The 21,187-nt window shown below is 42.7% G+C and overlaps 2 protein-coding genes across 4 annotated transcripts in view; one reads left to right on the plus strand and one right to left on the minus strand.

Annotated features, from left to right (window-relative positions):
• Positions 1-1,773: 1,773 nt before the first annotated feature.
• SDF2 (stromal cell derived factor 2) lies at positions 1,774-11,683 on the minus strand. Of its 3 annotated transcripts, none has more exons than XM_088028391.1 (4): positions 11,587-11,683; positions 10,809-10,965; positions 7,737-7,933; positions 1,774-2,440 (listed from the first exon to the last, which is right to left on the minus strand). In XM_088028391.1, the coding sequence occupies exons 2-4, from the start codon at positions 10,915-10,917 to the stop codon at positions 2,153-2,155; spliced, it is 594 nt and encodes a 197-aa protein (XP_087884517.1). In that variant the 5' UTR covers positions 10,918-10,965; positions 11,587-11,683; the 3' UTR covers positions 1,774-2,152. The 3 variants fall into 3 exon arrangements, with proteins under 3 accessions (XP_087884517.1, XP_027964863.1, XP_027964862.1); XM_028109062.2 differs by lacking the exon at positions 11,587-11,683 and adding an exon at positions 11,230-11,332; XM_028109061.2 differs by lacking the exons at positions 10,809-10,965; positions 11,587-11,683 and adding an exon at positions 11,230-11,442.
• Positions 11,684-11,716: 33 nt separating this feature from the next.
• The window catches only part of SUPT6H (SPT6 homolog, histone chaperone and transcription elongation factor), a 33,290-nt gene continuing 23,819 nt past the window's right edge, over positions 11,717-21,187 (plus strand). The window contains exon 1 of the mRNA XM_028109059.2: positions 11,717-11,849. The gene's annotated coding sequence lies outside the window, so the exon portion shown is untranslated. The remainder of the gene's footprint in view (positions 11,850-21,187) is intronic.

Below are 21,187 nucleotides of genomic sequence, written 5' to 3' on the forward strand. Positions count from 1 at the left end.
TCTACTGTGTATAGCACAATTTGGGCACTGAGCTGAGGGGATACGACAGAAATAGAGAATATTGTTCTTACCTCTCAACAACAAATAGTTTATCTTGGAAGCAAACATAATTGCAGGAAATCGATAATTCAGGATCAACTTTATTTTGCCTGTTTCCTTCTCTGTGAAATGAGGAAACTGGACCAAGATTCCCAACTCTAATACAGTGATGCTAATACAAGCTAAACAAGTTCTGAGGATTTAAAAATAAGTACTTCATATCCCTTTGCTTTTACATCCTAATCTCCACAAATGTCCTTCAAGATTTTACTTGGAAACTTTTCCACTCCTTCAGAAAAGCACCATTTCAATTTTCACATTGGGTTGCCCATAGTTTTTACCCCTCCAACTGGTTTCCTTCCTTATCTAGTCCTCTTGTTAGTCATTTCACATCTCCCCAAAGACTCCGTTTGTTTCAAATTCATACTTCTCTCTCAAGCATTGTAATCTGCAGCCTCCTAGCAAGGTAGGTTCTGTGAACCCTCAGGGAAGGCCCAACAACTCAGTTAAAACTCTGTTCAAGCCAAGTTGGGGTACCTTGCAACACACCTCTATTCATATTCATCTTGTCCAATCTGTCCCCTTTACCCAGCTGATTCCTATCACTTCCTTTCTTCTCTCCAGACTGCTTCCAGCCTATTCCCAGTATTTCAATAACCTGAAATGTTGATTTTATCATTTGTCTTCTTTCTGGAAAAATCTCAAATGATCAATGCAACTGAAGTGGAAAGAGACCAAGTCTCTAATGTCATGGGCTATGTCTGGCACAGACCCAGTATGCCCAAATGTTTCACATTAAGTCCCTCCCTAAAGCAAAGGATGGGGGAGGTGGAAATCATTATTTCTAAAAATAAAAAGTCCTGCTAGTCACTGAAATTCCAGCAGATGGCAGACACCTCTGTTCACCACCACCATGCTCAAAGGACCTAGGAGCAAACTTTCTGGAATTGACCAGCAGACAGAAAGAAATGAGGTAAGCAGAGGACAAAAGTTTTCTATCCCCGCTTTTCAGAGAAAGCTATTCCTACATTTATCCAAAAAAGAGCAGTTATCATCCAAGAGCGAACACAATTGTAGCATAGTGAGCCAGACACAGTTGGATTCCTATCCTTATTTACTTGCTTTAAGAATTCAGGCAGGGGGCACCTGGGTAGCTCAGTCGTTAGGCATCTGCCTTCCGCTCAGGTCATGATCCCAGGGTCGTGGGATCGAGCCCCGCATCAGGCTCCCTGCTCAGCAGGAAGCCTGTTTCTCCCTCCCCCACTCGTGTTTCCTCTCTCCCTGTGTCTCTCTCTGTCAAATAAAATCTTAAAAAAAAAAAAAAAATCCAGGCACTCAACCTTCATATTCTGCATTAGTAATACTGTAATACCTATGCTACATCTGTGAAGATTAAAGGAGGTAAGAGCTATAATACAGCATCTAGTATTTAGCAGACAGTGAATATTGTCTACCCTTACTTTTTTCTCAACTGTAGTAAAAGATCCAGGGTAAAACATTTTACTGGCTATTTATTAAGCTAAACTCCTCGAGGGTCTTTAGCCATAGTTAAAAATCTAGTAAAAGTGAGGTGCTAGAAGTGAAAATAGGGAAAAAGTGAAAAAAGTAAAGCTCTTAAAAGGGCCCACACCAAAGGCTCCCAGCATCTCTAGAGTGACAGCACTGACTCGTGTCAGACTCAACAATCGATCAGATTATGAAATAGCACACCTAATAAATGACAACACTGGTGACTAATAATGAAATTCTTTATCATTTTAGAGAAAGAAAATAGGAGAAAAGTCACACATCAATAATCCATGATGCCAAGCTTCTGGAGTAAAAATTTCCCAATTAGGAGGAATATCTCCCTCAGTTTGTTTTATCAATATGAATAAAAATATCTGCTCCTTCACCAGCAAGTCCTGTACTCAAAAAGAACTGACCCAAACTCTGGGAGAACAACCAATTCAAGTGTGAAGGGCTAAAGCTTCCAAACACAGCCACTGTTTTCTGTCATGCGTCTTCATCTCAGTGGTGACATGGCCACTGCCCAGGGAACCTGGGGCAGGGACCCCAAGATGGAGCAGATGTCATGAACACTGTGTAGTGACATGGGTCACAGCTTCCAGACTCATAGCTCTGCGTGATGAGCTTCTGCCTTTAACAACTCACTGGGCTTCATGAAGATGCCTTCCATGGCTTTCCAGTAGTTGTTCTGGCTCGGCTGGGCCATGCCATGTACCTCCTTTTGCCCACTAATGGGTCGACCATATTGCTCTCCCGTGACAGACAGCAGAACTTCAGTGGAAGAATGCTTGAACCGCACCTCACCATCCCTCACCCAGTAGGGCCCATTACAGAGCACTGTCCAGTCATCCAGATAATCGCCTTCACCTTCCTCACCAAAAGCACTCACCTCCTGAAAGACACAAATGGGAGCAATATTAGCATGACTGACACACAGGCTTGGAAGGGAGAGGGAAGCAACAGAAAAAAATAAGGCTACCTGAAAGTAAAAAAGAAGAGGTTTTCCAGTGTTGTTTACAAATAAACTGTGGGAAAAACATTTTAAAAATAAAAATTAAAAGAAGAAACTGTGAAAAAAGATAAAAGACACAAAGGACATGAAATCAGTTGCCCTAGGATTATGTTCCAAACACTTACTTTGCAAGTAATCCTGTATTTGCTTTACATTTTCTATTACAGCCTTACTCTTGTTATTTGACTTTAAATATTTCTGCCTCATTCCCTTAACTACATTTTAAGTGACACGATGAGCAAACAAGTTGAAAGGGAGGCGATGGGCTCTGGAGACTAGCAGACCTTGAACCTCTGCTCCATTCCATTCCTTCCTGTATAACTCCTTCATTTTCTCCTCTAAAAACTCATGACAGGGGTGCCTGGGTGGCTCAGTCGATTAAGCATCTGCCTTGGGCTCGGGTCATGGTCTCCAGGTCCTGGGATCGAGACCCATGTTGGCTTCCCGGCTCAGCGGAGAGTCTGCTTCTCCCTGTTTGTGCTCTCTCGCTCAAATGAATAAATAAAATCTTTAAAAAAAAAAAAACTCATGACAGTATCACCTTATAGAATAATTGTGAGAACTAAATGAAATAGAATAAGTAATAGCAGAGTTCTTCCACTTCTCTTCTAATCCCATTCCTCTTAAGGCCAAATATTCAGAGTTTCTATTGCAATAAAAAAGTTAATGGGACGCCTGGGTGGCTGAGTTGGTTAAGTGTCTGCCTTTGGCTCAGGTGATGATCCCAGGGTCCTGGGATCAAGTCCCACATCAGGCTCCTTGCTGAGCAGGAGCCTGCTTCTCCCTCTCCGTCTGCCTGCCACTCTCCCTGCTTGTGCTCTCTCCCTCTCTTGACAAGTAAATTTAAAAAACCTTTAAAAAAAAGTGGAAAGTCGTTTAAAAAAATTACTGATTATTTCAGAAATACATAAAAACATGCTAAGCTATATAATTTTAGATTAAAAGCATTCATTTGGAAATAGAGTCTGTAAGACTAAAGGCAAAACGAACTGTGTATAATTAACAATCTTACTATACTTGTAAAGTTTTTCTTTTTTTTAATTTTATTTACTTATTTGACAGAGAGAGAGACAGTGAGAGAGAGGGAACACAAGCAGGGGGAGCGGGAGAGGGAGAAGCAGGCTTCCCACCAAGCAGGGAGCCCGACGTGGAGCTCTATCCCAGGACGCTGGGATCATGACCTGAGCCAAAGGCAGACGCTTAATGACTGAGCCACCCAGATGCCCCTATATTTGTAAAGTTTTGAGTGCAACTTTTTGTTGATTGTGTATTTGTTTATTGCTGTGTATTTTTTTTTTTTTTAAGTAGGCTCTAGGCCCAGCATGGAGCCTAACACGGGCTTGAACTCATGACCCTGAGATCAAGGCCTGAGGTGACATCAAGAGTCAGACACTTGGGGCACCTGAGTGGGTATGAGTTAAGTGTCTGCCTTCGGCTCAGGTCATGATCCCAGGATCCTGGGATGGAGTCCTGTGTCAGGCTCCCTGCAGGGAGCCTGCTTCTCCCTCGCCTTCTGCCTGCTGCTCCCCCTGCTTGTGCGCTGTCAAATAAATAAAATCTTAAAAAAAAAAAAAAGCATCTGACTTTGGCTGGGGTCTTAATCTTAGGGTCCTGATATCAAGCCCTGCATCAGGCTCCACGCTCAGCAGTGAGTCTCCTTCTGCCCCAACCCCTGTTCATGCTCTCTTAAATAAATTCCTTAAAAAAAAGTCATTTAACCAACCAAGCCACCCAGGCGCCCCACAATTCTAGACTTGTATATGGAACTGAACAAGTAAATAGATGACAGTGGTGGAAACCAGGTATCTGTGTGGAAATTTACAAATAAGTAAAGGGAGGAGGCTAGAATGATCTAAATGGTAATGAATTACAGTTGGAGACATCAATAGGAACTCATGTTTAACATAATCCAGATGCAGATGTAATACGTAAAAATACTCATAGTTACGTCTATATACATATACACATCCTTCTTTGTTCTGTCAGGTGAGAAGACCTAAAAGAGACAACATCCCAGCAGCAACAAGCTCATGTAAGGGCTAAGATCATGGTTTCTAATATCATTCTTCAATAAAAGGAAACAACTCCTTGGAGAAACAGCTGATTCTAGGACTGGGGCAAGAAATACACAAGATGAGCCTAGAATATCTTTTAGTGCCAGAAAATAAGAAAGGGTTAACACACATACACATACACAAAAATGGGAGTATGTCAAATGGACACAGGAGACAAGTAAAAGAGCTCCCAATGGCCAAAGTTGGAACAATTTGAGCAACAAAATAAAGACAGTGGTATGGAATTATAACTCAAAGTATAAAATATTCGTGAATCCATACTGATATGAATAAATGATTGAATAAATAAGTAAAGGAGAGACAAGTACCCATGCAGAAGAATTCCAAATAAATTTTTTAGCTATTCTATCTAAAGGAGGGGGAGCATAACTCTGCATTCCTTAAGTGGGGGCTATGCATAATGACTTACTTCCAAAAATACAATATAGAAAGGTGGGGAGGGAGATTAAAAGAATAACTTTATAGGAGAAACACCACAAACACTATTTCAATAGTCATAAATCATGTAGATAGTATGTACCTGTGACATGATGTGATAAAAATGGCACTTTACTCCTGTGGCCTTCCTCCTAAAAAGATTTCTAAGTCTGATCTAATCATGACAAAAACATCAGAAAAATCCCAATAAAGGAGCACCCTATAGTATACTTGACCAGCATTCCTCAAAACTGTCAAGATCATCAAAAATAAGAATTGGAAAACAAACTAGAATTGAAGAAACTGTCACACCTCAGAGGAGCCTGAGGAGACATAACTAAATGTAATGTGGTATCCAGGATGGGCTCCTGGAACAGAAAACCTACAGGAGGTAAAAACTAAGGAAATCAAAAACTATGGACTTCAGTTGATAACAATGTATCGTTACTGCTTTATAAACTGTAGGAAATTTACTAACATAAGATGCCAATAGGGAACACTATGTGCAGAGTGGGGGTGGGAGGGAAGCACTCATTAAGGGGTCCATATCTCCTAAAACCTCAAGGCTTAAAAAAAAAAATGGCACAATATTGGGGTGCCTGGCTGGCTCAGTACACAGAGCATGCAACTCTTGATCTCAGGGTGGTAAGTTCAAGCCCCCCACTGGGCACAGAGCTTACTTTAAAAAAATTAGTTAAAAAACAAAAATTAGGGCGCCTGGGTGGCTCAGTTGGTTAAGCGACTGCCTTCGGCTCAGGTCATGATCCTGGGAGTCCCGGGATCGAGTTCTGCATCGGGCCTCCTGCTCAGCAGGGAGTCTGCTTCTCCCTCTGACCCTCTTCCCTCTTGTGCTTTCTCTCTCTCATTCTCTCTCTCAAATAAAATTTTTTTTAAAAAAATTAAAAAGTGGCATAATTCATTTTCCTAACGTGGTTAGTTGGCATCATTTAGAATAATAATTTTTATTCAAAGTTTGGAAAAAGTTGTTTTTACTTGAATATAATTGACATACAATTCTTTTATTAGTTTGAGGTGTACAACGTGGTGATTCAATAAGTCTATACGTTATGTTATGTTCACAAGTGTAGCTACCACTGGTCACCATACAATGCTTCTACAATATCACTGACTATATTCCCTATGCTGTATCTTTTATCCCTGTGACTTATTCGTTGCATAACTGGAAGCCTGTTATCTCCCACTCCCCTTCACCCATTCTGCCCATCTCCCCACACCCTTCCTCTCTGACAACCCCTACGTTTATAGGTCTGATTCTGCTTTTTGTTCATTTGTTTTCTTATATTCCACATATAAGTGAAATCATGTATTTGTCTTTCTCTGCATTTCATTTAGCCTAATACCCTTTAGGTCCACCCACATTGCCACAAATGGCAAGCATTCTTTTTTATGGCTGAGTAATATTCTATCGTGTATACATGCATACACTTTATCTTCTTCACCCATTCATCTACTTTTTTTTTTAAAGATTTTATTTATTTGACAGAAAGAGACACAGCGAGAGAGGGAACACAAGCAGGGGGAGTGGGAGAGGGAGAAGCAGGCTTCCCATGGAGCAGGGAGCCCAATGCGGGGCTCGATCCCAGGACCCTGAGATCATGACCTGAGCCAAAGGCAGACACTTAATGACTAAGCCACCCAAGCAACCCATTTATCTACTGATGCACACTTGGTTTGCTTCTGTCTCTTGGCTATTGTAAATAATGCTGCAAAAAACATAGGGGTATACATATCTTTCCAAATTAGTTTTTTCATTTTTTTTTTTTTAAGATTTTATTTATTTGACAGAGAGAGACACAGCCAGAGAGGGAACACAAGCAGGGGGAGAGGGAGAAGCAGGCTTCCTGCAGAGCAAGGACCCCAGGATCATGACCTGAGCCGAAGGCAGATGCTTAACGACTGAGCCACCCAAGTGCCCCTGTTTTCATTTTCTTTAGGTAAAAACACTCAATAGTGGAATTACTGGATCATATGATATTTCTATTCTTAATTTTTTGAGGAACCTCCATACTATTTTCCAAAGTGCGTACACCAATTTACATTCCCAACAGTGCATGAGGGTTCCCTTTTCTCCACATCCTCGCCAATATGTGTTATTTCTTGTTGTTTTGATTATAACCATTCCGTTAGGTATAAAGTGATATCTTTACTATGGTTTTGATTCACATTTCCCCGATGATTACTGATGTTGAGTTTTCATGTGTCAACACTGCGTTTTTGTTTTAAGATTTTTTTATTTATTCATTCATGAGAGACAGAGAGAGAGAGAGGCAGAGGCAGAAGCAGGCTCCCAAGGAGCAGGGAGCCCGATGCGGGACTGGATCCCAGGACTCCGGAATCATGACCTGAGCTGAAGGCAGACGCTTAACCATCTGAGCCACCCAAGCGCCCAACATTGTGTTTCTTTACTGTAGAATTTATCAAGATGACTTATGATATGCTTATATCTATTTTGTCTTTTCTCATTTCTTGATTTCATCTAGATGTAAAGTCTCTATTTTGCCCAGAAACAATTTCCTTCACACTTATGAGACAAAACCAATTTCTCCATGTCTGCACAAAAAAGAACAACTACACCTAGAAAAGAAAGGGCTAAGAACCAAGATATTAGACAACTCAACTGAGTAATGCACAGGGCACCAGTGATCAACAGGATGCCACCTCACCTGGTTTCCAGAAAGAGGTGAGGTGAAGTGGTGACTATGGAGGTTTCGGCCAGTGTTGACATGTGTCAGCCGGATGGGTTGGCCACATTTGATGGGGGTTCCTCTCTCACACACTGTAGCGGTCTTCCCCCGTATCCTCCAGTAACTATTGCTGTCGTCCACAGAGGTTACACCTGTCACTGACTGCTGCCCACTACCTGCAGTCCAAAAAAAAAAAGAAAAAAAGGAAAGAGTGAGCTCAACCTAATCCCCCTCTTTCCTAAGGCCAATAATGTGCCCTGGATTATAAAACAGGTTTGGAGGAGTGGAGAGGAAACCCTATGCTTGATATTTCTTTGTCTACAACATTAAAAAAATAGATGAAAAATACTAAATATGTTTATATAGTATTGTTATCTGATAAATTATACTTAAATGTGTGATATCAGAAAACTCTAAGAATCTGCGTCAAAAAGAACTAAATAAACTTATGTTCATTTTTTTGAAACACAAGTATTATGTATCTACATACAAAAACCTGGATAGTCCCTAAAATGTGTCACTACATACACATATATATACAAGTATTATACACCTATAGACAATAACCTGGGTAACCCCTAGTATATGTCACATAACTGAAACATGTTTAATATTATTCAATGTTTACTATGCATCACAATCAAAACTTTTGTCACATTTAACAATAGAGACCAGCTTTTGCTGTCAACTTTAATCCAAGTAATCACTGCAGCTCCCGAATTCCCCCATGAGTGATCAATAGGTTGTAAAAGTATTCATATGTCCTCTAAATTTGGTTAATACTGCCTAAAGAGATACAATTATGGTTAAAAGGTACCAGGTTATAGACACATAACTGCAGACTTAAAAAGAAGGAAAATATACATATAATAATTGCTAGCCCGCTAATGTGTACTGAGCACTTTCTAAATGTCAGATACCAGGGCGCCTGGATGGCTCTGTCGTTAAGCATCTGCGTTCAGCTCAGGTCATGATCCCAGAGTCCTGGGATCGAGCCCCGCATCGGGCTCCCTGCTTGGCAGGAGGCCTGCTTCTCCCTCTCCCACTCCCCCTGCTTGTGTTCCTGCTCTTGCCATCTCTCTGTCAAATAAATAAAATCTTTAAAAAAATAAATAAATGTCAGATACCAATCCAAACCTTTTGCCTGAATATTCTTATTTGACACAGGCATATATTCCCTAAGGTACGTATTACTGTTATTATCATCCCCAATTTACACTGGAGTCTCAGAAAAGCTAAATAGTACACCCCAGGTCACACAGCACCAAGACCCAGTGCTGGGGTTTGAACTTAGATGGCCCAACTCTAGAACTCACACTCTTAACCACTCTACCACATGGCCTCCCAAGAAATTATTTTCTGTCAAGTTATATCAGAGGCCACTCTCTCACATAAACTCCAGGGATATTCTCTTCCCTAGGCCTTCATCTACTACTCAATTCTTTAAATGCACTCAAGACAGTTTCCTAGTTACTCTCACCTGTTCCTCCTAGCTTTGCCTTCAGTCTCCTGGCCCCACCTGACAGCCTCTTCATAACACTCACCTTTTACCACTTAACACATTACACCTTGCACCACAGGTATCTGGGTGAATGTTTGTAGCCAAACTACCAGCTTCTCTCTGGTGCCTTTTACACTCAGCTCAAAATGACTTTGTAACATCTTAAAAAAAAAAAAAAAAAAAAGGCAAACCAAGCCTCCCTCCTTACTTCTGGTTATTGCCTTACAGCTCTCTTGGTCCTGGGTCATTGCCATGCTTCACTAAACCACAGTCTATACTTTGTGCCTTCTACTTTTTCAGGTTCTGTTCAACCCTTCACTTCCTCTCCCATCATTCAGAGATCAGACAGGACGGCGTGCTTTCAGGGTGGTATGGCTGTAGACTCCTCTCCCACCCTTAAACCTTGGGATTACCCAGAGTTCTATGCTTATCCATTCTTAAATACTTATTAGAGATCAGGACAAAAGCATCTATACATGCTTCAACAGGTTTTTCAAGTGATTCAAATCGACACCAGAATGAGAACCACAGTGCATCCTGTGCAATCTCACTTAATCTCCCCATATCTTTAACTCCCTCCCCACCCCCACCCAGTACCATGATGTACTTAACTCTACCTCAGGCTCCGCACAGATTGAATCTGGTTCTGAAATATGGCTGCCCATTAGAAGCACCTGAAGAATTTTTCATATATACAGATTCCTACTGTCAGGCCTCTCTCCCACATTCTGATTTAGTAGAGCCAAACTAGGAAACTAGATCAAATTAAAAAGTAGCGAGCTGGACACACAGGAAGTGTTCACTGAACGGCTGCTAAGATTATAAAACATACCAACAATGACAGCCCAGTCCTTTCCTAGTCTAAATAGTCAGACACGTTTTGAGAATCATGAACCATAGACTAGCCCCCATCCTCTCTTAATTGATAACATCATCAATCATCCAAGACAGAAATCTAGTAATCATCTTAGATGCATCTCACATCTCACCAACTTTTTTTCTCTTTGTCAGTTTTCCTGTAACTTGGAGACTAGCTATTATATCCCCTCTATCTAGAATATTAGGGATGTAATAAGAGTTTATTAAATCTAGGGGCGCGTAGTTGGCTCAGTCGGGTAAGTGTCTGCCTTCGGCTCTGGTCATGGTCCCGGGGTCCTGGGATGGAGCCCCGCATCAGGCTCCCCACTCTGCCAGAAGCCTGATTCTCCCTCTTCTACTCCCCCGCTTGTTCCCTCTCGCTGTGTCTCTGTCAAATAAATAAAACTTTAAAAAAGTTTATTAAATCTATACTGAATGAATCCACAAGTAATTGCTAAATTATAAATGAATCCAAATCAAGCATTTTAACATCCTATGTTAAAAAGCCCTCTAAACGGTTTCCTCTCCAATTCCACTGAGTGCTTTAAATTCTTTACAAGAAAAGTTTGAGTAAAAAGAGGCCAAAGGAAAAGGGTTGAAGAGCAAGCTTAAGATGCAAAACAGCTAGAACAGAAAGATAAAGTCAAAGAGTGAGGTCTTGGAGTTCAAGACTTCAGAGGTACAGCACTTACTGTAATTTTCTACATGTCTGTCTCTCCCGCACTGAGTAGTGCCAGCCTGGAGTAGCTGAAAGCAGGCTTTGAAACTGGACAGATTTGGTTCGAACCCCGTCTCTGTCATTCACTAGCTGCAAGGCTCTGAGCATGCGATTTATTTTTGTTTCCTCATCTGTAAAATGAGGATAACAATTGTCTCTACCTCGTAGGAATGTTATAAATCCAAAAGCGTATATGTGTAATGTGCCCGATACGTAGCTCACCAGATAAAAGCTGATATTATGCCCAATTCTCCGATTCTCCGCCTCTAGACCTCAGGAACCGCCCCCGGGCTCCCCTAACCTTCCCAGACCACACCCCTCAGATTTTGTCTTGGCCCCGCCCCGTCCGGAGCTTACCAGGCCCTCCCAGCCCACCCGAACCCGGGTGGCAGTACCTGACCCATAGCGCACATCGTGTGAGTGCAATCGCACGTTGTGGCGCGTATTGAGTAGCTTCACCACAGAGCCGCATGTAACGACAGCCAAGTTGGACGCTCCCACAGCACTCCACAAACCCCCCAACAACAGTAGCGACACCACCGCCATCCTAGCCGCAGCGCAGAGCCCCTATCTTCGAAGGAAACTCGGCCCCTCCCCGGAACCGGAAGCTGCGGGCGGAACCACAGAGAGGAGGAAATGAGGAAGCCCTAGTCTAGTCTTTATGGTTCCTTTGGCTAGAGCGACCCGAGGAAGCCGCTAGTCTTGACGCTTCCGATCCCCAAGCTCTGTTCTCAAGTCTCTGTGACACTTACCTTCCTGAACCGCTTCGGCCAGTTTTCGCGCCCTCCTAAACGAAGCCCCGAGAGCCGGGTGGGAGAAGAGAGCTAGAAATGGCCCGCCCACCCCCAGTGACAGGGAGCCGGAAGTGACGTAGCACGTTGACGCAGCAGCGGCGGCGGTGGCGGCGGAGGGGCCGTGCGGTGGGTCCGTACTATCCTTTCCCAGTCTCGGTTCGACGACTCCATTTTCCTCGGTGGGGGCTTAGCGCTCCGGAGTAGCGGCGGGCTTCAGGCAGGTAAAGTTCGAACTGGAAAGCGTGTTTCTCGAATGGGTCAGGTGAGGAACCAGGCTCCTAGGGCCTGGTCCCGTAAAGGAAGAGGTACTGGGGAGCCGTATGCGGGAAGAAGGGGGCCCCCCCGGCCTTCCCTGATCTATAAGGGAAAAGGAGAAGGAAACCGGAGTAGTTGCCTAGAGTCTCAGAGCTTTTCCCAGCCCTATGCTACCCGGAACCCGTGAATTGGGCGCCCTGTTGTAGCAACAGGCTTCTTGGGATTCCGTCCTTCTCTCGAAAGCTTGTGAAAATTGGGCCACGCCAAAAGATTTGGGAATGGAAGGGACTTGGGGCTTCTGAGTCAGGATCAGGTGATCGAATTTTTTGTTCTGGGGATGTTAAACCTACGGATGTTTCAGCAGCTAGGCCATCAGGCTAGAGGGCGATGCCAAATACCATCTTTTTCCGTATTGTTGAAAATAAAATTAGAACTTTTTATAGATGGTTGTATCCATCAACCGCCCACCCCAAACCTCAGAATGGGCTATTGAGTCAAAACTTCATTTTCTTCCAGTTTCTGCCTTTCTTACCAGGCAGTCCCTTGAACCAGCTGGAGCAGTTCGTTTCTCTTGGTTGTTTCAAGAAGTGATGCTTATTTTTCTTTAATAAGAGGCCTAAGCTTTCTGAAAATACATCCTTGGAAATTCACTGTAATATCAGAAGTAGCAAAGGAGTATTGAGTTACACTGCTGCTATTAATGAACATGGTGAATGTAAACAGTTTTGAATTTGATTAATTTCTTCTAGAAAAAAGCTTACTTGCACTGTTTATTTGGAAGGTACCGGTTCTAAAGTATTCACTGTATTGATTACAAAAGTATGATTGCTCCCTCATCACCTGAATTTAGAGCCTTTTTCCATCACTTGTGTCCCCTCGGCCAATGCAAATATCTTCTTTAGATGGCTTCTATGGCTACTAGATTAGATTGGCATAGTTACTCCCTAAGAGGTTTAAACCTTATTAAGAGATTAATCACGTCTATAAGTGGTGCAATCTAGAGAGGCTGTCACGTTTCACAGTTCTCTCTCAATAGACCTTCCCCAGAAGGGAAGCCCACATAGTATACTGGAAACAAATGGTATTTGGAGGCAAGTAAATTTGCCCTTGCTCCTATGTTCTTGGTCTCAATAAATGTCACTGTGATAAGGATCCTGTGTAAAATCCTTGGATTCTTCCTCTCCATTATTCCCTTATGAAATCAGTCACCCAATTCTACCTCTCCATAAAAATCTTTTACCATCACATACAAATTATGTTCTGGTAACCCCCCTCATCCCCCTCCAACTATCATCCTCCTTTTTTGATTTCCCTTCACAGCCAGATTTCTGTGTCAACTTTCTCGAATTTTATTCATTTTTCAGGCTCTACTAGTCTGGTTTCTCTTCTAACCACTTGGTTGAAGTTTCTCTGGTCAAGGTTACTAATGGTTTCTTTATTGCCAGATCTCATGGATACTTTGTTCTTACCTTCCTCAATCCCTGGAATATGCAACACAGTTTACTCCTGTCTTGAAACTCTCTTGTCTTGGGGCTCCTGGGTGGCTCAGTCAGTAAGCATCTGCCTTCGGTTCAGGGCATGATCCCAGGGTCCTGGGATAGAGCCCCACATCAGGCTCCCTGCTCAGTGGGGTGTCTTGCTTCTTCCTCTCCCTCCCACTCGCTCTCTCTCAAATACATAAATCTTTAAAAAAAAAAAAAAAGACGACGATGATGAAGAAGAAACTCTCTTCTCTTGGTTTCATTAACACTTAACTCCTGGATTGTCTCCATTTTTCTGGTTGCTCATTCTCAGTCTCCTTAGCTAGCCACTTTTGCTCCCTACCTAGTGTCTAAATGTTGAATTTCCTTCAGAGTCTAATCTTGGGCTCTCTGCATACTTCCTTTAGATGATCCGGTCTCCGTGGCTTTAATTACTATCTGAAAGGTGGCAACTGTCAAGTTCAAATCTCTAGCCCTACCTTCTCTATGTTCAAGAATTGTACGCAGAGGGGGCTCAGTCGTTAAGCATTTGCCTTCAGCTCAGGTCATGATCCCAGGGTCCTGGGATCAAGCCCCATGTCGGGCTCCCTGCTCAGCAGGGAGTCGGCTTCTCCCTCTCCCTCTGCTTGTGTTCCCTCTCTCACTGTGTCTCTGTCAAATAAATAAATCTTTAAAAAAAAGAATTGTATACAGAATGCCTATTTAATAGCTCCATTTGGATGTTTCTTAGACATCCCAAACCTAACATAAAAAAAGAACGTTTTAGTTTTCCCATCGCTCCAGACCTGATCTTCCCTCTCTAAGACGTACTCTCATCCACATGGTTACCAAAGCCAGACCTCTGGGGATCATCTTGGATTCTTTTCCCTTACTGCCCTCCTTCCCAAGTTTGGTAAGTCCTGTCACTTCTTCCAAAATATGTTTCAAATCTGTTTTCTGTTCTCTGTCTCCGCTTTTACCACCCTATTCGAAACCACCATCATCTTTTGCCTGGGCTACAACAGGGATATCCTCAGTTTTCCCTGTTTCCACCCAAGTCTCCCTGCTTAAAGCACTCCAGTGGTTTTCTATGGCTTTCAGAGCCCCACTTGAGCAGGCCCCTCCTCTTTCTCCCATTCTGCTGCCTTCACCATTCTCTGGTCATATTGCCCTTGGGACATTGCCTACCATATGCCAAGTTCTTGCCCACCTTTTCTACCAGGAACCTCTTCCTACCCATTGTTTTTGTTTGTTTGTTTTAAAGATTTTATTTATTTATTCATGAGAGACAGAGAGAGAGAGAAGCAGGCCCCCAAGGAACAGGGAGCCCGATGCAGGACTCGATCCCAGGACCCTGGGATCATGACCTGAGCCGAAGGCAGACGCTTAACCATCTGAGCCACCCAGGCACCCCTACCCATTGTTGACATCTCATCCTAAACTTACCCTCTCAGAGGTGAGGGTATTTATTTCCTTCCTAGTATTTATAGCAAGGTTTATTTTGTTTGTGGTTTGTCTCCTACACCAGAATATAGATATCCTAGGAACAGGACTTTGTTTTTCCTACGTGCCTGACAGGTAGTAGGCACTTGTTAAATAAATCTTCGTTGAATTAGCAAGTAAGCTAAGTTCGGTTTAAAACCTGCAGGGGCTTTCCAGCACCTTTAGAGTCCAAAATCTTTAACTTACCCTGTCAAGATCCTTATGATTTCACTCCAACTCATTATGAACCCTGCTCCTTCTCTCTAGTCAAGCTGGCCCTCACTGGCCCTGCCACTGGCCCTGGGCCTTGTGCTGGAAGTACTCTCCTCCAACACTACCACTCCTTGCATGACCACCAAAGAGGGTAGCTCCTCCCTTTAGCTAATTCCTCCACAGTCTTACAGTCTTTATTCAGTCACTTCCTCAAAACCAGATTGGAGTCCACTCTTACAGGCTCCCATGGTACCTTGGTCACCAATTCTTTCAATTACTCCTGTACTTCTAGATCATGGGTCAACAAATTAAAGCTCCTTGGCCAAATCAGGCAACTCCCATTCATTTACATATCATCAGTGTCAGATTTTGTGCTACAGTGGCAGATCTGGCTCTCTGTGGTTTGATAACCCCTGTGCTAGGGCAGGAATATGTTCCCCAGTGTATGTGGCACAAGACTGGTAACTTACTCCCAGCCTCTGTTGCAGGGATTCTGATTCTGGTTACATATTTCAGTTGTTTCTGCTCCTCTTTTGTCCTTATTCTGCAAGGAAATGTGGAAAGAACAGAGAAACTTGTATTCTTAAATTACTTATGTTAGTCATCATTAACAATAATGCTTTCTACACTCTGGTATTTGAAGATCCTAAGTGCCTGAGTAGCTCAGTTGGTTAAGCGTCTGCCTTCTGCCCAAGTCATGATCCCACGTCATGGTCCCAGGGTCCTGGGATCCAGCCCCGCATTGAGCTCCCAGCTCAGCGGGGCATCAGTTTCTCCCTCTTCCCCAGCCTCTCCCCACCCCCCTCTGCTTGTGCTCTCTCTCGCTCACTCTCTCTCTCTCTCAAATAAAGAAAATCCTTAAAAAAAAAAAAAAAAGAAAAGATCATAAGATTGTTATTTCCTGGGGCGCCTGGGTGGCTCAGTCGTTAAGCGTCTGCCTTCAGCTCAGGTCGTGATCCCAGGGTCGTGGGATTGGGCCCTGCATCGGGCTCCCTGCTCAGCAGAAGGCCTGCTTCTCCCTCTCCTACTCCCCCTGCTTGTGTTCCCTCTCTGTCTGTCAGATAAATAAAACTTAAAAAAAAAAAAGTTATTTCCTATAAATGTGGTGTGCACATTAAAATGACGATAGGTAGTGTTAACATTTTCTGTTTTGTGTATGTGTGTTTTTTGTTTTAAGATTTTATTTTTGGGTGCCTGGGTGGCTCAGTTGGTTAAGCGACTGCCTTCGGCTCAGGTCATGATCCTGGAGTCCCAGGATCGAGTCCCACATCGGGCTCCCTGCTCAGCAGGGAGTCTGCTTCTCCCTCTGACCCTCTTCCCTCTCATGCTCTCTATCTCTCATTCTCTCTCTCTCAAATAAATAAATAAATAAAATCTTTAAAAAAAAAAAAGATTTTATTTTTAAGTAATCTCTACACCGAACGTGGGGCTTGAACTTACAACCCTGAGATCAATGCATCCTCTACTGACTGAGCCAGCTAGGCACCCCTCACTTTTTCTTTATTTTAACATCTTGATTTGGTTGGATTAGGATTTTTCTTAAAGATTTCTGAATTTAAAAGAACTTGTCTTAAGTGGATTCTGAATACTTCATTTATTAAACTTTCAGGTTTTTGAATTCCAAATTGGGTAGTCACTTGTGAACACTTTTGGAATAGTCCCAGGCTTTTGCTCATAAAATAGAGAGTGTCTTAGAGTTGAAACTCCACACCAGACTTGTGGGACTGTTCCCCATACCACTAGGCCCTTTCAGACCTAAGCCTCTGCTCATGTTGCTTTTTCCAGATTATCTTCTTAAGTCCTCTTAACTCAGGCATCACCTTTTCTGAGGCATTTTCTGACATCTCTCTCTCCTCATAATTGCTCCTGTAGTCCTGGTATATGACTGTGATACAACATTCATTGTGCTTTGTCATAACTTTATTTACAAGTTTTTTGAGATTGTGAATTCTACCAAGGTAAAAAAGCTTATTTTACTCATTTTTATATACCCAAGTCCCAGCACAGAGCTTAATCCTATATATATATGTATATATAGAAGTAAATGTTAATTGAAGCTGGCAGTGAAGGGAATTAACATCTTTTTTTGCTCTGGTCTCCTTTTAATTGCCTCCTACATCATCTTGTTCAAAAGGAGGGACTGCCAAGGGCCTCCTTGTGGCAATGTGATCCCAGCTCCATTCCTCTTCCAGAGAATGTCATGGTAACAGCCAGCCTCTCCCTTTGAGCCACATCTTGGACTGCAGCTGTGCTTCTGCCTGGAGAAGCCTCCCTTCGCTACCCCATGCCCCTTCTAGACCTGTTTCACTAGCACATTTAACTTAACGGTCTGAATGTGGGGAAAATTCAAAAGCATAAGTACTAAATAAAAAAACCTGAACTCTGCCGGGCTTAGCTCAGATATCATACATTAGTAATAATCATACGCTAGTAAAAGTATTTTTGGGGCGCCTGGGTGGCTCAGTTGGTTAAGCGACTGCCTTCGGCCCAGGTCATGATCCTGGAGTCCCGGGATCGAGTCCCGCATCGGGCTCCCTGCTCGGCAGGGAGTCTGCTTCTCCCTCTGACCCTCTTCCCTCTCGTGCTCTCTATCTCTCATTCTCTCTCTCTCAAATAAATAAATAAAATCTTAAAAGAAAAGAAGAGTATTTTTGTTGGGGAATAGTTACTGCTTGCCAACCTCAGCCTGCAGTGCTGCTGCGGCACCCTCTGCACATTTAGCTCCTGCGAGTTGCAGCAAGTCAGGCTTGCTTCTGGCACACCTCTTTTAACTGAAAGTCTTGGCAGTGAGCTAGACTGGAAGCATTCCCCCCGCTAGAGCACAGCATGTACTCTATTGCTAACCTAGGGAATGGGAGAAAAGCTGCATGTAGCACAGAGCACCAGCTGCCTCCCGGGACAGAAAAAAAGCTGTTGTTTTCATCAGGTAGGCTGTCTGTTTCTCTCTGTTAAGTAGACTGGAGGGCATCTGGTCTGCAGGAGCTGGCATTTAATGTGAAGATGTTGAGGCCTTATAAGACTGAATTTGTGGGTCTGATAGCCTAATTAAAGCAAGCCATGTGTGGGGGCTGCTGTACCCAAATCTATTTTTAATGGCTTAGTTCAGGGCCGGGGGGGTGGGGGGTGGGCGTGATGTCAGGATTCAAATTAGAGCACCAGATTTAATTAGTAGTTTTAGATATTCACTTTCTACAGTACTCAAAGTATATTACCTTAAGGACACAAGTCTTGGGGAAAAAAAGAGCATCAATCTAACCGTAAGACTTGTATCACCACCCTGTGGGGTGTGTCACAACTATATAGTATAGCAGCTCTCAAACATTTTTAATCTTAAGACCCTCTTTATACTCAAATATAATTGAAGATTGCAAAAATGTTTTGTTTATGTGAGTTGTATCTATTGATGTTTATGAGATTTTTATATTTTGATGTCTACCAGATAAGAAATTTAAATTGGGTATATTAATTCATTTTGAAATAATAATAAAGCACCACCAAAAAAATTATTTTGCAGTATACAGGTATGTTAAATTAACACATTATACACCTTAAACTTACAGTGTTTTATGTCTATTATATGTCAGTAAAGCTGGGGAAAAAATAATAAGCTCACTACATTTTAACATAAATATTTTTATAAAAAACAATTGTAGTTTTCAAAACAAAAGTAGTGAGAAGCATGACACTGTTTTACTTTTTTTCCCCAAATCTTTTTAAAGATTTTATTTGAGAAAGAAAGCATGTGCGCAGGAGTGCGGGGGGGGGGGCGGGCAGAGGGAGAGCAGACTCCACCTAATGCAGGGCTGATCCCACACCCTGAGATCACGACCTGAGCTGAAACCAAGAGTCGACGCTTGACTGACTGAGCCACCCAGGCGCCCCCCAAATCTTTTTAATGTCTCCCTTAATAGAACAGCTGGATTTTCATATCTGCTTCTGCATTCAGTGTTGTGATACTGCACATCATACTACCTCTGGAAAACTCCACTGTACACTCATGAGAGATGGGAGGAGGTGGTCCCCTGACTCCACTTGGAGACCTACTGATATATTAGAAACAATTGTACAACTGTGACTTCGGAGTCAAACACACTTTAACTCAGACCTCAGCTCTTGCAGTTGGTGTTTGTATCAACTTGAACAAGTGACTTTACGAGTCTGTCATCTCCTTTGTTGAATGGAGAAAGTGCACTGTAACTCCTAGGACGGTGTAGGGGTTAATAGGTATTCCTTCCTTAAGTGTGGAACTTGGTAGAAGTGTGATTACTGTTGCTCTGGGCACTTTTTTTTTTTTTTTTTAATTGTTGAAAGGCCTGTATTAGTTTTGCTTGGGTTTTATGTGAGTGTTGTGGGTTGGTTTGTTTCTAATTCTCTTCCTATGCCTGCTCTCTACATAGAATACGTAAAATTGTTCTGTGGTCCTTATTTGTTTTCATATCTCTCTCCCTCTACCAGAAGTCAGCTCTTTGATAACAAACAATCCTGTTTATCCTCAAATCCCTAGGTCCGAGCAGAATGTATGTACACGGCAGGCATTCAGTAAAGCTTGAATGGCATCTGAAACCTCAGCCTGAAATTGAACATAAGACCATATCATTGCCTCTCCCTTTCCACCAGAACTCAGTACCTTCAGTTTTGTTTCCTTAAGTTCAGTCAATCTTAAATTAATTGGTTGTGGTGTAAGTTGACATCAGTAAGGGTAATTTTCAGAAAAATTAGAGCCATAGCACTTAAGGCTCCTACTAGAGCTCAGACCATTTCAGGTGACTGTTAGCTAGCCTCCTCTTTTCTCCCATCCCACTGCCATCTTTCCCTGGGAAGGTGGCAACAATATGAAAAAGCATGTAATTTATTTAACAGATATTTAGCTGTTCCTGTTTTGTGCAGAGCACCTAGAAGGATATAAGTTACTTGGTACAGAATCACAAAGTGCCTTCTGATGCTCTCGTGTTGTCACTTATATTTTCATGGTTTTTATTAGCCCTTCAATTGGATATGGTCTCTAACATCCAGAAGCTTATGGTCTTAGGTGTGGAAAATGGGCACATACACGGTGGACCATAATTCAGGACAAGGTGAGGACTGATGCTGAGTTTATCAGCAGCCAGCTTCAGGATTCCAGAATCTAGGATCTTGATGTTACAATGTGTGGGATGTGTGCTGTTTTTTCAAGTCCTGTGAGGTGTGGGATGCCTGGGTAGGATAGTCATTTAAGCGTCTGACTCTTGGTTTCGGCTTGGGCCCTGATCTCATGGTGGTGAGATCCAGCCCTGCACTGGGCTCCATGTTCAGTGCAGAGTCTGCTTGGGAGTCTCTCTCCCTCCCCCTCCCTTTATTACGTTTAAATAAATAAATAAAGTTCTACAAGGCCCAGGAAACTCCCATGTTATGGTTCTGCCATTTCCAGGCTCTGGATGAGTCCGAAAGCGGGGAAGTAGAAGACACATTTGGGACTGGTTGGTACAAAATTACAGAATGCTAAGGAAAATTAGGCCCACGATTCAAATTCAGACTCCGTTAACATTTATTGAAACTGTAAACTAGGTTCTTTCCTTTGTGTCATGTCATAGTCTTAACTACTCTACAAGGTAGGTAGTGCTATTCCTGTTTTCCAGATGAAGAAGTTGATATCCAGACAAATTCAATAATTTGCTTAGCTTATATATTGGGTAGATTATGGGACCAGGTTTTGATCTCTACTCTTAAGCCCAGCAATCTTTGCACTTAACTGTGTTGCCTTTATTTTGTAGGCCATGGAAGTCACTTTCAAAATGTTTTTTTGCTGGGGAGGTAAATGGTAAAAATAGAGTTATGGTTCTAATGTTTCTAAAGAGACCCCTTCTCCACCCAAATGCTCCCAACCAGTAGTCACACAAGTGGCTCAGGCTTATGAAGTGTCATTTAATCTGTTGGAAAGAATTTTCCTTTTGACTCTGTCAGCAGCCAGGCGTTAAGTTCACACTTGTTTCCCAAATCTCTTAGGAGCGAGTCATATAATCTCACTGCTACCATATCCCTACCTCTGTAATCACTCCTACACTAACTTCTTTCCTCATTCACCCCTTCCTGCCCCCAAATGATAAATGAGATAAAATCCTTTGTTCTACAGTTCACCCTTGAACAACGCAGGGGTTAGGGGCACTGGCCTC

Source organism: Eumetopias jubatus, unplaced genomic scaffold (genome assembly GCF_037043125.1).
Source record: "Eumetopias jubatus isolate StellerSeaLion01/CBP00866 unplaced genomic scaffold, mEumJub1_p1.0 scaffold_10, whole genome shotgun sequence".
NCBI classification, from domain to species: domain Eukaryota; kingdom Metazoa; phylum Chordata; class Mammalia; order Carnivora; family Otariidae; genus Eumetopias; species Eumetopias jubatus.

Excerpts from the sequence above, each read along its gene's own strand:
- SDF2 (XM_028109061.2), bottom strand. The coding sequence starts at position 11,380 with ATGGCGGTGGTGTCGCTACTGTTGTTGGGGGGTTTGTGGAGTGCTGTG. Across the intron at positions 7,934-11,229 it reads CGATGTGCGCTATGGGTCAG|GTAGTGGGCAGCAGTCAGTG; the intron begins GTACTGCCACCC and ends TTTGGACTGCAG. Across the intron at positions 2,441-7,736 it reads CACCTCTTTCTGGAAACCAG|GAGGTGAGTGCTTTTGGTGA; the intron begins GTGAGGTGGCAT and ends TGTGTCTTTCAG.